Below are 13,838 nucleotides of genomic sequence, written 5' to 3'. Positions count from 1 at the left end.
CCGGGTAACCAGGACGGGCTTGAGTGACGAGGGCCAGGATGATCGGTGACCGGCCCGGGTGACGGGGACGGGACTGGGACGACGAGGGGACCGGCTCCCTCGGACCGGCAGCCGGAGCACTGAGCCGCTCGGCCGCGCACCTCCCAGCACCGACTCCTCCGGCGCGAGGTGGCCCGGGCCTTAAATAGCCTGCTAAAAATAGCCTGCGAGGTCTCCTTCCAATCAGAGCCGCCCGAAGTTCGAATTGGGCCAATGGAGAAGGCCGTGATGGAGAGGATCGGTCACGCCAGGCGGGGCCGCGGTGAGCCGTCGCCCGCCATTGGCCGCAGCTGACATCATCGGCGTGCAGCCCCCGGGCCGGGCGCGGCGTGATTGGGCGGTGCGCGGGGCGGTCCGTGGGAGTCACGTGGGGGGAGGGAGTGGGGGGAGCCAAGCGGGGAGGAGGGGAGCTGGCAGCAGAGGTTTGAATAGGAAGTTTTGCAGGGGTTACGTTTGCAGTCAGTCCGGTGTTTGCAAATATTGTGTGGGCTCGCGAGCGCGTCTCTGGGCTCCGGTAGGATCCGAACCCGCGGCTCCTAATTGCTGTGCACTGAGTTTGCATGAAACTTTCCCGGCGCTGCAGGCACGGCCGCTGCGCTCCTGACTCCAGACCGCACTCCTCCCTGTTGGTACAACAGCGGGGACTGTCTTTTCCAACCCGACATGGATGTACTCCCAATGTGCAGCATCTTCCAGGAACTCCAGATTGTGCACGAGACCGGGTACTTCTCAGCGCTGCCCTCCCTGGAGGAATATTGGCAACAGGTAAATAGGAATTGTCTTGTGCCAGATGCCCCAGTGCGCCGCGGAGGGAGTGCATGCAAGCACGGACAGGACCGTGTGTGGTTGGAGGCGCATTTCCTTTTCTTCTTTTTTTTATAGTTTGGGTAAATTTTTTTTTAATTTAAAATAATTCGTCTTAAATCGTACTTATGCTGTCTCCGGTGCGGTAGGCACTTTAAAAGGGCCTTTTCCAGCGTGCAGCGGAGTTGTCATTTGCGTGGGGCGCAGCAGCGCTTCGTCGCTCCGAGTGCTTTTGCCTATTTCTGGGGCTTCTGAACGGAGGGCAGACCCAGCTCCGCGGCCTGATGCCGGCCCGAGCCCTTGGCAGAAGTTTGGTGCTTGTACCAGCTCCAGACTCCACAGCTGGAACGTGTCATATGAACTTGCGTGGATGCCAAGGGTATTTTTTTTTAAGGGATTTGTTTTTGTTTTCCTTTTTGGCGTTTCTAAATAGAGTTTTTTTTCCTAAATTAAAAATGTCACCAGCAAAACATCCACCAGCTCCTTTTCTCTACCAGGCCATTTCCAGTTGCTTCTTAGGAATCCTTAACATTTGACTTCATCTGCCTTGGTTTTCTTACCTTCTTCTGTTGACCAGGAAAAAAACAACAACAGGAAAAAAAAACCCAACAATGTTTGCACAACCAGTGACTTATCAGTCATATGACAGTGAGCCTTTCCGAATTGGTTCCAGTCTGAACCTCGATTTCTGGCATATTTTAGTGAAACTGGAGTTTTTGGCATTGGACAATTATGAAACTTAATTTTTCCCCCTTCTAATTCGTTAGGATCGCTTGAAGGGAGAGAGATTCTGACACTTGTCCCATTGTATTTAAAAAGATAGAAGAAGGTCTTGGGGCTGTCTGCCCTGCAAGACTGTTTGCTTTTTGTCACAGAGTGAATTAGCTGATCAACTATATTCTGTGGGTTTCAAAGCTGAGAATGCTTTTAGGAGGGATGAGACGCGAACTGTGGCCACCTTCCTTGCTGCTTAATTGTTCGCTGCTCGGCCCTGCCTGCCTTTCCCCTCCCCCTTTTCCTCCTTAAGAAGCTGCTCCCTAGGACGTGATTGAAATTGATCTAAGTAGTTTCCTTCGGGCTTTTGGGATTTGGGCCACAAGCCAGGCCGAGCTCCCCTTTGCCTTCTGAGGCTTTTAAAGTCTCTGAGAGCTTCCTCTTGGTCCCCAGTGCTCATCAGCATAATGGAGATTTTAAATCAGCCAGATTATTAAAGTTTAACAAGATCTCAATAAATGTGCTTTCGTTTTCCTTTGGAACATCAGTAAAATATCTAGCCGGCTCTCCTCAGAACACTCTAGTGTGTGTTGTAACCCAGACGTGTAATTTTAGGGGTAGAGAGAAAACAATGGTTGTTTTTCCCCCTTTGCTTGCTCATGCTTGCTGTGAGGAGTCTGTGGCAGGGGGAAGGGTATGTGCTATATTATGATAGCAGAGCACGTTACTGAGGGAGCTGAGGGAGCCAGCACAAGCCCTCTGGGCAGGCTTGGCTAGTCCTGAAGATTTGCCACAAAGAGCAGAGTGTGCTGTAGAAATGGAGATCTGTAGAATTGCGGTCGTATAGGCAACCTTAGATGGCCACACGGGCACTTGATCCCAGTGAAGATCAGGGCAGCTATAGTGTAATCCTAAAATGTGTCCTACCACTTTTCTTTTCCAGTGGCTAGAAAGTTTGAGATGGTGGTGAGAGGGGATGCTGGTCTCTCGGCAGTGGTAGCTTCTTGAAAGGTCGGTTGTGGGTCTGGGGAGGGACACCCTGTCCATGACACATTGCATGTATATTTGAACCGAGTCCTTTTTGGCTGCTGCTCAGAATTTCAAAAGGAAGTCTCCTCTGGCATTGCGTGAAAGAAATAGAGTGATGACTCATACAGTTGTACTCTTGGCCAGTAGATAAAGTTCTTGTCCATTGTGGCACTCCCAGCAGGGCCTGGAGGAATTTCCCGTCCTGCATCCTTTTCCACAGCAGATGGCCATTGTGGAATGATGTCTCCACTCTGCTGTGGAAGCTCTTGTTTTTCTCTCACCACTGTGCAAGTCATTAAAGTTGTGTGTGCGCATGGCCCTGCACTTGGGAATGGCATTCTTTGAAAGCCTACTAGGTCTGGGCTACGCAGGAAATGGGTGGTTTCTGTGCAGCTCCATTGATGTCCCTGAATATAGCCCATCAGCTAGCTGTCTGCTTGCTGGTGTGGCCCTGTGCTGTCAGTTGTGTCTGCAAAGGGGACACGTGCAATGTCAGAACACCTTACATTGCGTGCAGTGCAGCCTCTCTGCCTCGTGCTTGTGAAAGGAGGATGGCTGGGGCTTTTCTTAGTGCACATGGTTCTCCAGACTGTCAGATAATCTGGCTACACCTGTCGGGGTGTGTTTGAGGCTGATTGTCTGTGTGGTTCACAGAAACTCATGAGGAACGTCAATACTGGCAACTATAACAGACAGTGGCTATCAGTCAGCGTGGCCTTGGGTCCAATGTGGGGCAGCCAGGAGAGGTTTTCCCTCGTGTGTTTCTTCTGAATTCGTAGGCATTCCTAGAAGCAGCTTTCCTCTCACTCTCCTGAAGACACAGTTCCTAGAGTGACATGGCCACAGTCTGTTTGTCCTCCATCCCTGCATGTTTTTGGATATGTGCTTTTGGTTCTGTTTTTGGTTGTCATAATCACATGCCTTCTCGTGGTTCCTTTCTCATAGACCTGCCTGGAGTTGGAACGTTACCTCCAGAGTGAGCCCTGCTATGTGTCAGCCTCCGAAATCAAGTTCGACAGCCAGGAAGATCTGTGGACCAAAATCATCCTGGCTCGGGAGAAAAAGGAGGACCCCGAAGTGCAGGTTTCCTCCAGTCCCCCAGAGGACGCTCTCAACAGCCCTGGCTTTGGTTACAACCTGGAGACCAACAGCTTGAACTCTGACCTGAGCAGTGAGTCCTCCGACAGCTCCGAGGAGCTCTCGCCCACTTCCAAGTTCACCTCCGACCCCATCAGCGAAGTGCTGGTCACCTCGGGGAACCTGAGCTCCTCTGTCACTTCCACACCCCCTTCTTCTCCAGAACTCAGCAGAGACCCCTCTCACCTGTGGGGCTGCGCGCCCAGTGAGCCACACCCTCCTGGGAAGATACGCAGTGGGACTTCTGGGAAGCCCGGTGACAAGGGCAGTGGGGATGCCTCCCCAGATGGCCGGAGGAGGGTGCATCGCTGCCACTTTAATGGCTGCAGAAAAGTTTACACCAAAAGCTCCCACTTGAAAGCACATCAGCGCACTCACACAGGTCAGTCCCTCCTGCGACCCGGGAGGTGGGCCGCTGGTGGGCGCCACTGAATTATTGCACCAGCCCTGGGAGGGGGCCGGGCTCCGCAGAAGGCTGTCAGAGCAGACACATCCTCACCTCATTCTTTCCCCAAAGAGTTGGGTCTCTGGGGAAGACAGAGTAGGAGGTGAAAGACTGGACATGTGCCCGATGAATGGTTGCCACTTTCAGAATAAACAGACAAGAGGTAAATCTCTTCTCCATCTCCACCCACCCTCCCTCCCACCCACTCCGACCACCCCGGGTGTCAGGGCCCTTTGTGTGCGGTCTGCAAGTGTCTACGACAAGACAATATGACATGGAGTCGCCTCTCATTTTTGAAGTGAAACTCAAGGATCAGGGGTGAGGGTGGCTGGGCAGCATGGGGCATGCTGGTGTCAATGGTGACGTGAGGACCGGGCTTGACCACGGGCCCCGTATGAAGCAGTATTGACCAGTGGGGACTTACTGGGAATTTCTCCATGGATCATGCTGCCTTTGTTTCCTGATGCCAATTTTAAGAATCCACAAACAAACAAAACAAACTTCTTAATGAAATACCCCAACCTTGATGAAAGTTTCATTTAAAATTACCATGATAGTCTCTAGGGTAACGGATGATGAGTCACAGAAATTTTAGAACTGGAATGATCTTAGAGATCAAGTCATTCAAACTCTCCTCTTGCCAACAATGAGAGGAGATGGCCGAGCCCTCGATTGGGGTCCCCAAAATGCTTACAGCAGAGCGGGGATCAGGACCCAGGTGCCCTGGAAGCAGGTCCCGGCCCTTCCCAACAGCACGTTCTAGGACTGCCTTTGACAAAATGTTTAATAGCCTCGGGTAGCACTTTTACTGAATTTGTATTTATAATCTGACCAAGGAACAAAGCTGACTTGGTTATTTGATTGCCATTTAGAAAATTCTTTGAAGGCCCTGGATGGGGTTTCCCAGAAACTCATGACTTCAGTTCTGGAGAAATGTAGTTTCTCGGAGGAAACAACAAAGCTTGTTCCACAGGGAAGTGAGTAAGGAACAAAATAAGTGCTTGGGAGAAACCGTTTCCATGGAGAAAGCAATAAAATCCTGTCCTCGGGAGGCTGTGGGTCCAGTGGGCTGACACATCACCTCCCAAGTATTTCTCCCGTCTGAGGAATTGTCCTCTTGCCTGTTAACTGATGATGGCCATGTGGGCCCTGGTCCCTTCCGCAGCCCGTGGGGGCCCGAGGCGAGGTCAGGACAGAGCTCCTGCATGTCACCTTATGAGCGCCAGCTGCTGTCCCTGATTGAGGTGTGGAGGGATTCCTGAGGCTGCTGGACCAGCCCCTGGCTTGCTAGAGTTGACTTTCACCACGTGTTGTTGGAGCAGGGCCCCTTTCCTCCCTGTTCCGTGAAATCATGGCGTGCTTGTCGTGTGCTCTCTCCCCAGGAGAAAAGCCTTACAGATGCTCCTGGGAAGGGTGTGAGTGGCGTTTTGCAAGAAGCGATGAGTTAACCAGACACTTCAGAAAGCACACGGGTGCCAAGCCTTTTAAATGTTCTCACTGTGACAGGTACGTGGTTGAATGCCATCCCACCATGGAGTGGGCTGGCAGTTTCCTGTCCGTGTCAGCTTTGTTTAGCCTGGGACTTGCTAACTGTCCACGTTAGGAAGCTCTGTGTCATGTGTGCATGAAACTAGAGTGACTTTGTTCCTATTTTCCAAAGATAGGCCTTCAACAGCTTCTGAATCTGAAAACTGGGCAGTAAGGTCCTGCCTGATGCTTCAAAGAGCTGAATGCAGACCTCTTTAATTTATATCCCTATCTGTTGTCATATCTCGCCCCCGAACATGAGTTGTGATGACTCAGTGGATTGCCAGCTTCCCTTCCAGAGGGGCTGGGTGGGGCGTGCAGGGCGGGAGGTCTTAACCCAGCCAGGCCTGGACACCTAATTCTCTGCTGGCCATTCGCTCTGCAGGTGTTTCTCCAGGTCCGACCACCTGGCCCTGCACATGAAAAGGCACCTCTGAGGGAGCAGAGTGCGAATCCTGCGGCTAAAACGGCTTCCAGGCTGAAAGATGGCCGTGGAAGGAGGGTGCGTGTTCCAGCCGAAGCATGCCACTTTGCACCCCACCCAGTTGCCTCCAGGACCTCTCCTTGGAAGGTCTTTTGAGGGCAAAAAAAGTCATGTCAGAAGCGACAGAGCGCCCGTGGTGTGTGGTGTTTGGGTGGCCCTGGGCTTGCCACCGGTACCTGTCTTCTGAGTGGTCCCTAAGCCTGCCGTGAGCATGTGCACTGAGAATGTTAATGGTTGGGTTGGCTGAATGTGAAGGGATTTAGTACAGACTGTGTGATGAAGCAGTGTTTCCTGTGCAGGGGCCAGACTGCACGAGACAGAAAACATGGAGTTTGAATGTTTTGTGTGTGCTGAGTATACCATGAGATGAGATGACCACCAATCGTTTCCTGGAGGGTGGGGGCATGGGGAGGGTGTCTGCGCCTTAGGGGGAAAAAAAAAGAAAAAAGGGAAACCGTGGAGGGCGGGAGTGGGCAGTCAGGACCCTGCGTGGTGAGTGGGTGTGGGGAGGGGGAGCCCTACCCTGTGTGCGAGGAACTTTGGTGTCTGGTGCAGCTATGAAATGTGCAATGTGTTGAGTAGCTTGTTTGGCTACAACAGAGCTCATTTGTTACCCATTGTATAAGCTGTGTATTTACAAATAGAACACAATGGTAACCTTTCCTTATAAGACAAAACTAATGCATGGTCTAGGGAAATTTCTGCTTTTCCATTTTTAAATCAGGACTACAACTTTGATTCCAGTTACTAAGCAGCTAAGATACAATTTGTGGAATTCAGTAACCCCGAGCCGTCTGGGCAATACACAATCCTTTCCCCCTTCAATTTTGTGACACTCCCCTTCCAGAAAGGCAGGGTGCAGCATAGGTTATTTGTCAAAATGATACTGAAGTTGAATGACCTTTGGAGAATTTCGTGGTGCCGTTCGAGACATTGAGTGTCAAGACCGCAAAGGCTGGGAATGGCTGGTCTAACGTTACGATAGACTGAGGACCTACAATTTTTCTCAGTTCGGTGGACAAAACCACTAAAGCTTAGAAACTGTTTTCTCATGCAGCTAAGTTTCTCTTATTTATGCCTTGAGGACTAATTTCTGGTTTTCTAGCTGTTAATGCACTGCAGATCTTAATAATGGTGCCTTATGCGCGTGACCCCTCCCACGGGGTCTCATACAGGGCTTTCGGTGACGCATGCTTCATTAAGGCTCTTTTTTCACCTGGCGTTGTACTGTATCAATGTAAAAGACAGAAACAAAAATCTCTTCAAGGCCCTCCCTCACAGAGACAAATAGATGAAAACGCCCCACACAAGTCAGTATTGACTCAATGTTTTCAACAACTTGACTGTCAGTGTTAAAGTGGAAAACACATGAGAATTGGAAACTGACCGTTTCTGCCACCGTGACACTTTCTTATAGACTTTGCACAACAACTGTATAGACCACACACCGGCTGTACTTGATATGTACTGTTCTCACACATATTAAAGATACAGAAGTATAAAAAACAATGTTAATGTATTTGCTTAAAAGGCACGAGTTTCACATGTCTATCTAGCTATTTGTTCGTAACACAGAAAGTATATTACTTTTTTAAAAAGTGGGCAGAATTCGTGTGTATGTATATTTGTGTGTATAGTATGTGTGTGTGTGTATATATATATGTATATATACACATATATATAATATATAAATATTTTTTTAAGGAGAAATTAGATGTTTAGCTAGAAAATTCCACAGCCTGTGAAGAGATATTTCAAAATGGCCATAAAGGAGGTAAAAATGAAAACTATTATCTAACTTTTATAAAGGCTTTATCTTTAATTTAATGATCTGCTACAGACTCTTGGCAGGACTCTTCCAGACTGCTGACTGCTCACCGTTACTGGCAGGCCTGGACAGGGTACTGTCAGCCATTCAAAAGTGGCACGAACAGAATGCTAGCCCACTAGCTGGTCTCAGACACACTAAGGTTTTGATTTTGAATTTCAGCCTTATAAGATCTAACCTAAGAGTCAGCTAATCACAGGGATTTTTTTTTTAGAACACTTTTTATGCAGATGAAGATATTTTTTCCAGCACATAGATTCTTCCAGTTTTTCCAACGAGTAATTTCCCCAAATTGGCACACCACAGAGTGGACGGCTGATATTCCATCCAGCTGCTGGCTTGTGGGTGTGACTTTTTCCTTATATATGTATGTATGTATATATATATAGGTGTGTGTGTGTGTGTGTGTGTGTGTTGCGTGCGTAGAGATATGTATATATCTCTACGCACACACATATATATACACACACACGAGTCTGGCTGAGCTGGTATTTTGTTTGATCTTCCTGGAAATGAGCAATGCTGAAAGCTCGCATAACTGGTTTTTTATCTGGGCTGATGAATAATACACTTACCTAAAGAACTCATTTCATTTTGCTGAGGGGGAAAATGCACTTTTGGCAATTCAAAATCCAGGCACTTGATTTGCAGGATTTTGGAAAACTCCTTTTTTGGCCCTGCTGTGTGCTTAGCCATAACAATTCCATTAAGCAAGAAGGTAAACAAAAGACAAAGGAAAAAAAAAAAAAAAACTTGCACTGGCTTGTCTCACTTCTGAAACACCATGGAGTTCTTTGGGTGGGGCTGGGTGCCATGTATGTCAATGCTTGTGATTTTCATAATAAGCAAGTACATAAAGAATTACATTCTGTTCAGGTGATAACTGAGCCTCAATCAAGCAGAAACTTTTTGCTTGACATTAAAAACAATTTCTATTAGTGAAATTTCTTTTTTTTTGAAGCACCCTGTTATCTAAAGAATCTTTGTAAGATTTTTGTAAAATTTTGTTTTACAAGATTTTATTTGAAATTGTTTTTTGCAAGATTGTTATATTTCTGTATGAATGTATTTTTTATTGGAATAACATAAAAGAATTCTTATCAGCATCTTGACTCTGGTTGGTTTTTTCTGGAGGGATGAATGTTGAAACAAATTCCTACTCTGTTAATCACCCCAGCTCCTCTTTGGGCAACCCCAGAAGCCACTTGCCTGCCTCATCCCTTCCTTTCAGCTTCACAGCCTACCCTGGGAGCGAATGTGCAGAGAGGAGGCTGATGTTCCCCCTGAAATGCAGTGAACCCCTTTCTCTGGACACAAATGAAAGCAAGGCACAGTAGGAAACACATGCTATGTTTTATCTTCCTGTCACTCCAGCCAGGGGGTACGCTGCAAAGACATCTGCACACTGACAGACCAGAATGCCTCCTTTCCCCCTGCCCTGGCAGCAGCAGCCCTGTTCCAGGGACCAGGTGGAGCAGGGCCAGCCTTCTCTGACCTGGCCCACACACCTTGCTGAGATGGCACTGAGGAAAGTGAAAATGACAGAGGAAAGCCGTTCCCTGGGCCTTCAACCTACCCTACCCCTCCGTCCCCCACCCACACACACACCTTCTCTGGTTAGCTCAGGAAAACAGGGCAGAAAGTAAGAGATTGTTTTTGTGATCACGTGATTTATTTTTTGTTGGTTTGTTTATTTAATTTATTGCCAATGGGATACGCTCAGTATCAAGCTTGACAGTAAATAGTCTACTTTTGGTTTTGAGAAGTGTTGCGTGTGAGGAGCATCAGAGCTTGGTCTCAGTTTTACTGTGTGATTAGTAGAAACTGGTCCATCTGTGAGTCCATTTTCAGGCCATGTTAAGCTAATCAGTAATGATAGGGAAAACCAGTGTGCTTTCTAGAAGGGGCAGTAAGACTGGAAATATCCATGGGAAAGATCTTAACGTTGTTCTTAGTTTAACCAAGGAAGTTCTTGAACTTCAGTGGCTCTCAGTGCTCATGACTTCTCTTCACAGCAGATTTTCATTTTGCTAGCTGTACGGAGTTTACGCTACTTGCTTTTGATTTCATAATTAGGGAGGGGAATTTTAAATGCATCCCCAGATTAGGAATGTTCAGTAATTTTCTTTCTAGAACTGCAGTAAAAATATCAGGCATTTGGGAGGACTTGTGGCGTGGGAGGGTGCAGGAAGCAGATGAAGTTCTGGCCAGGACTCGGGGGTGCTGTCAAGACGACTAACAGTTGGAGCGCCCCGACTCTATGGCTAAATAAAGGCTTGATAATGCATTCTCGGCTACTGGTAAGACTTGACCACTCTGTCATGTGAAGATTGCTGAACAGCTCAGTTATGTTCAAATAAGGCCGTTAGGAGGACTGTTGTGCAAGGAATGAGCTGTAAACCCAGCATATTTATAGAAGTATAAAAAATTTCAGTCTGCTTCACAAATTTTTTGAGACCTAGCTCAAAGAAAGGAAACATTCCCGTCCTAGCTAGCTGTGTACTCTTGGACAATATGCTGAGCTACGCTGGACCTCCATTTTCTTATTGCTGAAGTATTTTGGGCGAGGTCACATGTAGTAGCATTTTATAGAGCACTGCAATTCTGTGGTGAGTACTGCGTGGACTTCAAATTACAGGTTCACCCTCTGCAGAATGCTCGGCTCAGATCTAGAAAGCTTTCTCTCGTGCTGCAGTGGAAAGTATTGTTGAGAAAATTGCTCTGACTTAGAATGGAAAACAGAATGTTCTCAAATTGCCCTTTGCCCCTTTAATTATAGTTACGTTATTCAGGCATTTGGTGCTTGATAGCACACCATTTTTTTAAATTTCAAAAACAAACAAACAAGTCTCCTTGAGAAGTGTCATCGTAGGCACTGCAGATCCAAGCCTCTCAAGCCCCCCCGTCCACCCATCTTATTTGCATGCCCAGGCTGACCTGTGTGCCCAGACAGCAGCAGAGGTGACTGCCCTCATGTTGTTTACCTTTGTGTTGTGGTTGCTATGGAGAAGCAAAGTGGCTTTCGTATGTGCCTCCTTTCTAGGGTTCTAACTTTATGCCTCGACAAGCTATTTTTTAACAACCTCCCCCCACCCCGAATTATCCCTCTCCAAAATTGGGTGATGACAAAGATGTACCTACTACTTCTTGTGCCTTCAGCAGGCATTAGGTATGCAACATGTCACGTGTGTGTGTGTGTGTGTGTGTGTGTGTGTGTGTGTGTCCTGTAGTTCTCCACACAGTAGGCACCAGCCCCACTTCCCAGCGGAGGAATACTGAGGCTTCAGAATTTAAGCAGCTCTCCCAGGAACGCTCAGCTAGGAAGCCACAGGCTAACTATCCAGTCCAGGGCTCTCAAATGCCAAAGAAAAGACCAAGGTTTTAATCCCCACCCAACACTGCTTTCTGTCTCTCCCAAGTCCCCATGAGAGCTTTCTGCTCCTTCTGTCGGATTCACCTTAAAATGAAGTTACGTTTATGAAATGGAGACAGGACTTTCTTACAATTCAGAAGCACTAAAGCTATAAACTGCTGTAATCCTGAGCAAACAAAGTAACCATTTTGAATTGCTTTCAAGATATGAGACAGATGGCATGTATTTATTTTTAATGTTTAAGAAGATAGAGAAAGCAATTGGGGATGTGACATCCTGCATTAATTGGCAAGCATCATCTAATGTACGTAGTTAAGACACAAAGAGAGGAAAATTAGGTCCATGCATCACACAAATGAGGCAATACAACAAAGTGTATTTAACTAGATTTATTTTATAACATGTTCCCTGTTTCACTCTAAGTAATTTTAATGAGAATTCTCTAAATGTCTGTGAATGAAAGGAGACAAAGAGAACAAGGAATCTGGGTACCACATGTCCTGATAGGAGCCACGCTGGGCTGAGCAGTCACCGAAGAATTTTCAGTAACAGATTTACCCAGAATGTCCACTGTCACCGAGTCCCTCCAAATGGGTGGCTAAGACTTGCACTAACTTCCCTTTATGTAACCTGTGCAAAAAAAAAAAAAAAAAAAAAAAAAAAGATACTACACAGTCTGGGATTCTCCCTTAAATGAACAGCCCCCGATTCAAAGCCGCCTTGAACAATTACTAACGTTTTAAAAAGCTCAGCTACTTAGATAATGGGTAACTGCCTGTGCCACATACCAGCTCTTTCTGAAGCTTTGTACGTGTGGATGCCCGAGCACGTTAGGCTGTGACTGGCATGTGGCAGCCAGGCAGGGCTCTGCTCCCTCCAATGCTCAGGCTCACATTACCACATGTCACTTCGGCTGTGCAAGACTTCCTTGCAGGTGTGCACCATAGGCAGTAATGACAGGCTCTGGCATTGCTACCTCACCCATGGTAGAAGCGGGTGGCATTGCTGGGTGGCATTGTTCTGTTTGTGTTGATGAGGGCATGAGAGTGCGCTGGCACGTGGGACAGGTAAGATGGCAGTGATGGCAGTGTGCCCAGATGCCCTTTCAGCCGGGAATGTGAAAAATTCGACTCTATCACCCCCGCCTTCACTTGTACACTTTACCATCCTCCCCACAATCGGTCATTTATTTACAATCTCAAAAACCAGAGCAAGCCTGCCTACCATGAGATGTGTGTGTGTGTGTGTGTGTGTGTGTGTGTGTTTTAACCGTAAAAATTTAACTCTTCATGGTAAAATTGCCTTTGGGCAAAAGTCAGATATATAAATTATTTAAGTCAAGTAAATTTAAGAAAACATTAGTGTTCACTACAGATTTAAAATCCTGAACCTTGAAGACCTGATTTTAAATATCGCTTCGTCCTCATGCTCTCTCAGAAGACTGGAGGACTTGTGGGGCAAGAGGCCACAGAAAGGCCAGCATTTGTGAGGTTGCCCCAGGGGTACCCCTTGGATCTGAATGGTCTGAACTGAGGTGCGGTAAGGAGGATGACCGGGACCTTTGCTGAGTGGAATCCCATCACATGAGGAGGGTCCCAGGGGACATACCTCCTTTCTTTTTCTCCACCTTGTGATACCACACACTTGAGCTTCCAGTATGTCGACAGGAGGGAACCAGGGGAGCAGGCCCCGGTCCCCTTCTGACGAGAACTGCTCATGGGGTTTAAGAGAGGAAGGCACACCAACAGCTTCTGGTTCACCCTAAATCAATCATGACCCACCCCCTGAGCTTCCTGCACTTACGTGATCCAGATGTTCTAGTGACCAGCTGCAATGGTACCCAGAAGTCAGACAATGGTGTGAGCATGTGGTGAAGCTGTCGCTCAAACACCTGCAGCCCTTTCTTTAAGCTGTGACTTCACCTGGAAGCTTTTAATGATAACACGAGCTCAGAGTTATTGCCTTTTTAAGGGCATTCCAGGAGTTATAGTTGCCAATCAAGACTGGGCATTTGCCTATCATGTCCTCAGCAGCCTTCCCACAGGGAACTGACAAGTGGAAGAATCACTGATTCTTGGGTTTGTGGTGGTGACTTCAACCCTGTCAACTTTGTTTCTCTCATCTCCAAAACAGAAACAATGGGAATGCTTTGGGGGTGTTGGAAGATGAGAGAGAATGTATGCAGGGATCCGCACAGTGGGTCATCATTGTCTTTGTGTGCTGGATATTTCTCCGTCAGCAAAATAATTCTTGTTGTTTTCATTAAATTTCTTTAAAAATAGAATTTTTAAAAATTAGCATTAGGAAAAGTTCACTCATGTTTAGTTTCTACAACATAATTTTCCAGTAAATTGAGTGAAGGACAACCTTAGACTTGATGCTGTATTTTTATGATCAATAAAGTCGTTTCCTCTTGCAATACTTGGTATACTACTGAAATCTCACAGGAAGGAAGTTC

The 13,838-nt window shown here is 47.1% G+C and overlaps 1 protein-coding gene across 1 annotated transcript; it reads left to right on the top strand.

Annotated features, from left to right (window-relative positions):
- The first annotated feature begins 456 nt into the window (after positions 1 to 456).
- On the top strand, positions 457 to 6,976 carry KLF6 (KLF transcription factor 6). Its single transcript, XM_033102159.1, has 4 exons — positions 457 to 804; positions 3,532 to 4,105; positions 5,551 to 5,674; positions 6,081 to 6,976. Exons 1-4 carry the CDS (start codon positions 703 to 705, stop codon positions 6,130 to 6,132), a joined length of 852 nt encoding a protein of 283 aa, XP_032958050.1. The 5' UTR covers positions 457 to 702; the 3' UTR covers positions 6,133 to 6,976.
- The last annotated feature ends 6,862 nt before the right edge of the window (positions 6,977 to 13,838 follow it).

The sequence above is a fragment of the Rhinolophus ferrumequinum genome, unplaced genomic scaffold (assembly GCF_004115265.2).
Source record: "Rhinolophus ferrumequinum isolate MPI-CBG mRhiFer1 unplaced genomic scaffold, mRhiFer1_v1.p scaffold_109_arrow_ctg1, whole genome shotgun sequence".
NCBI classification, from domain to species: Eukaryota; Metazoa; Chordata; class Mammalia; order Chiroptera; family Rhinolophidae; genus Rhinolophus; species Rhinolophus ferrumequinum.
This window is presented reverse-complemented; position numbering and strand designations above follow the sequence as displayed.

Excerpts from the sequence above, each read along its gene's own strand:
- KLF6 (XM_033102159.1), top strand. The coding sequence starts at position 703 with ATGGATGTACTCCCAATGTGCAGCATCTTCCAGGAACTCCAGATTGTG. Across the intron at positions 805-3,531 it reads TGGAGGAATATTGGCAACAG|ACCTGCCTGGAGTTGGAACG; the intron begins GTAAATAGGAAT and ends CCTTTCTCATAG. Across the intron at positions 4,106-5,550 it reads ACATCAGCGCACTCACACAG|GAGAAAAGCCTTACAGATGC; the intron begins GTCAGTCCCTCC and ends CTCTCTCCCCAG.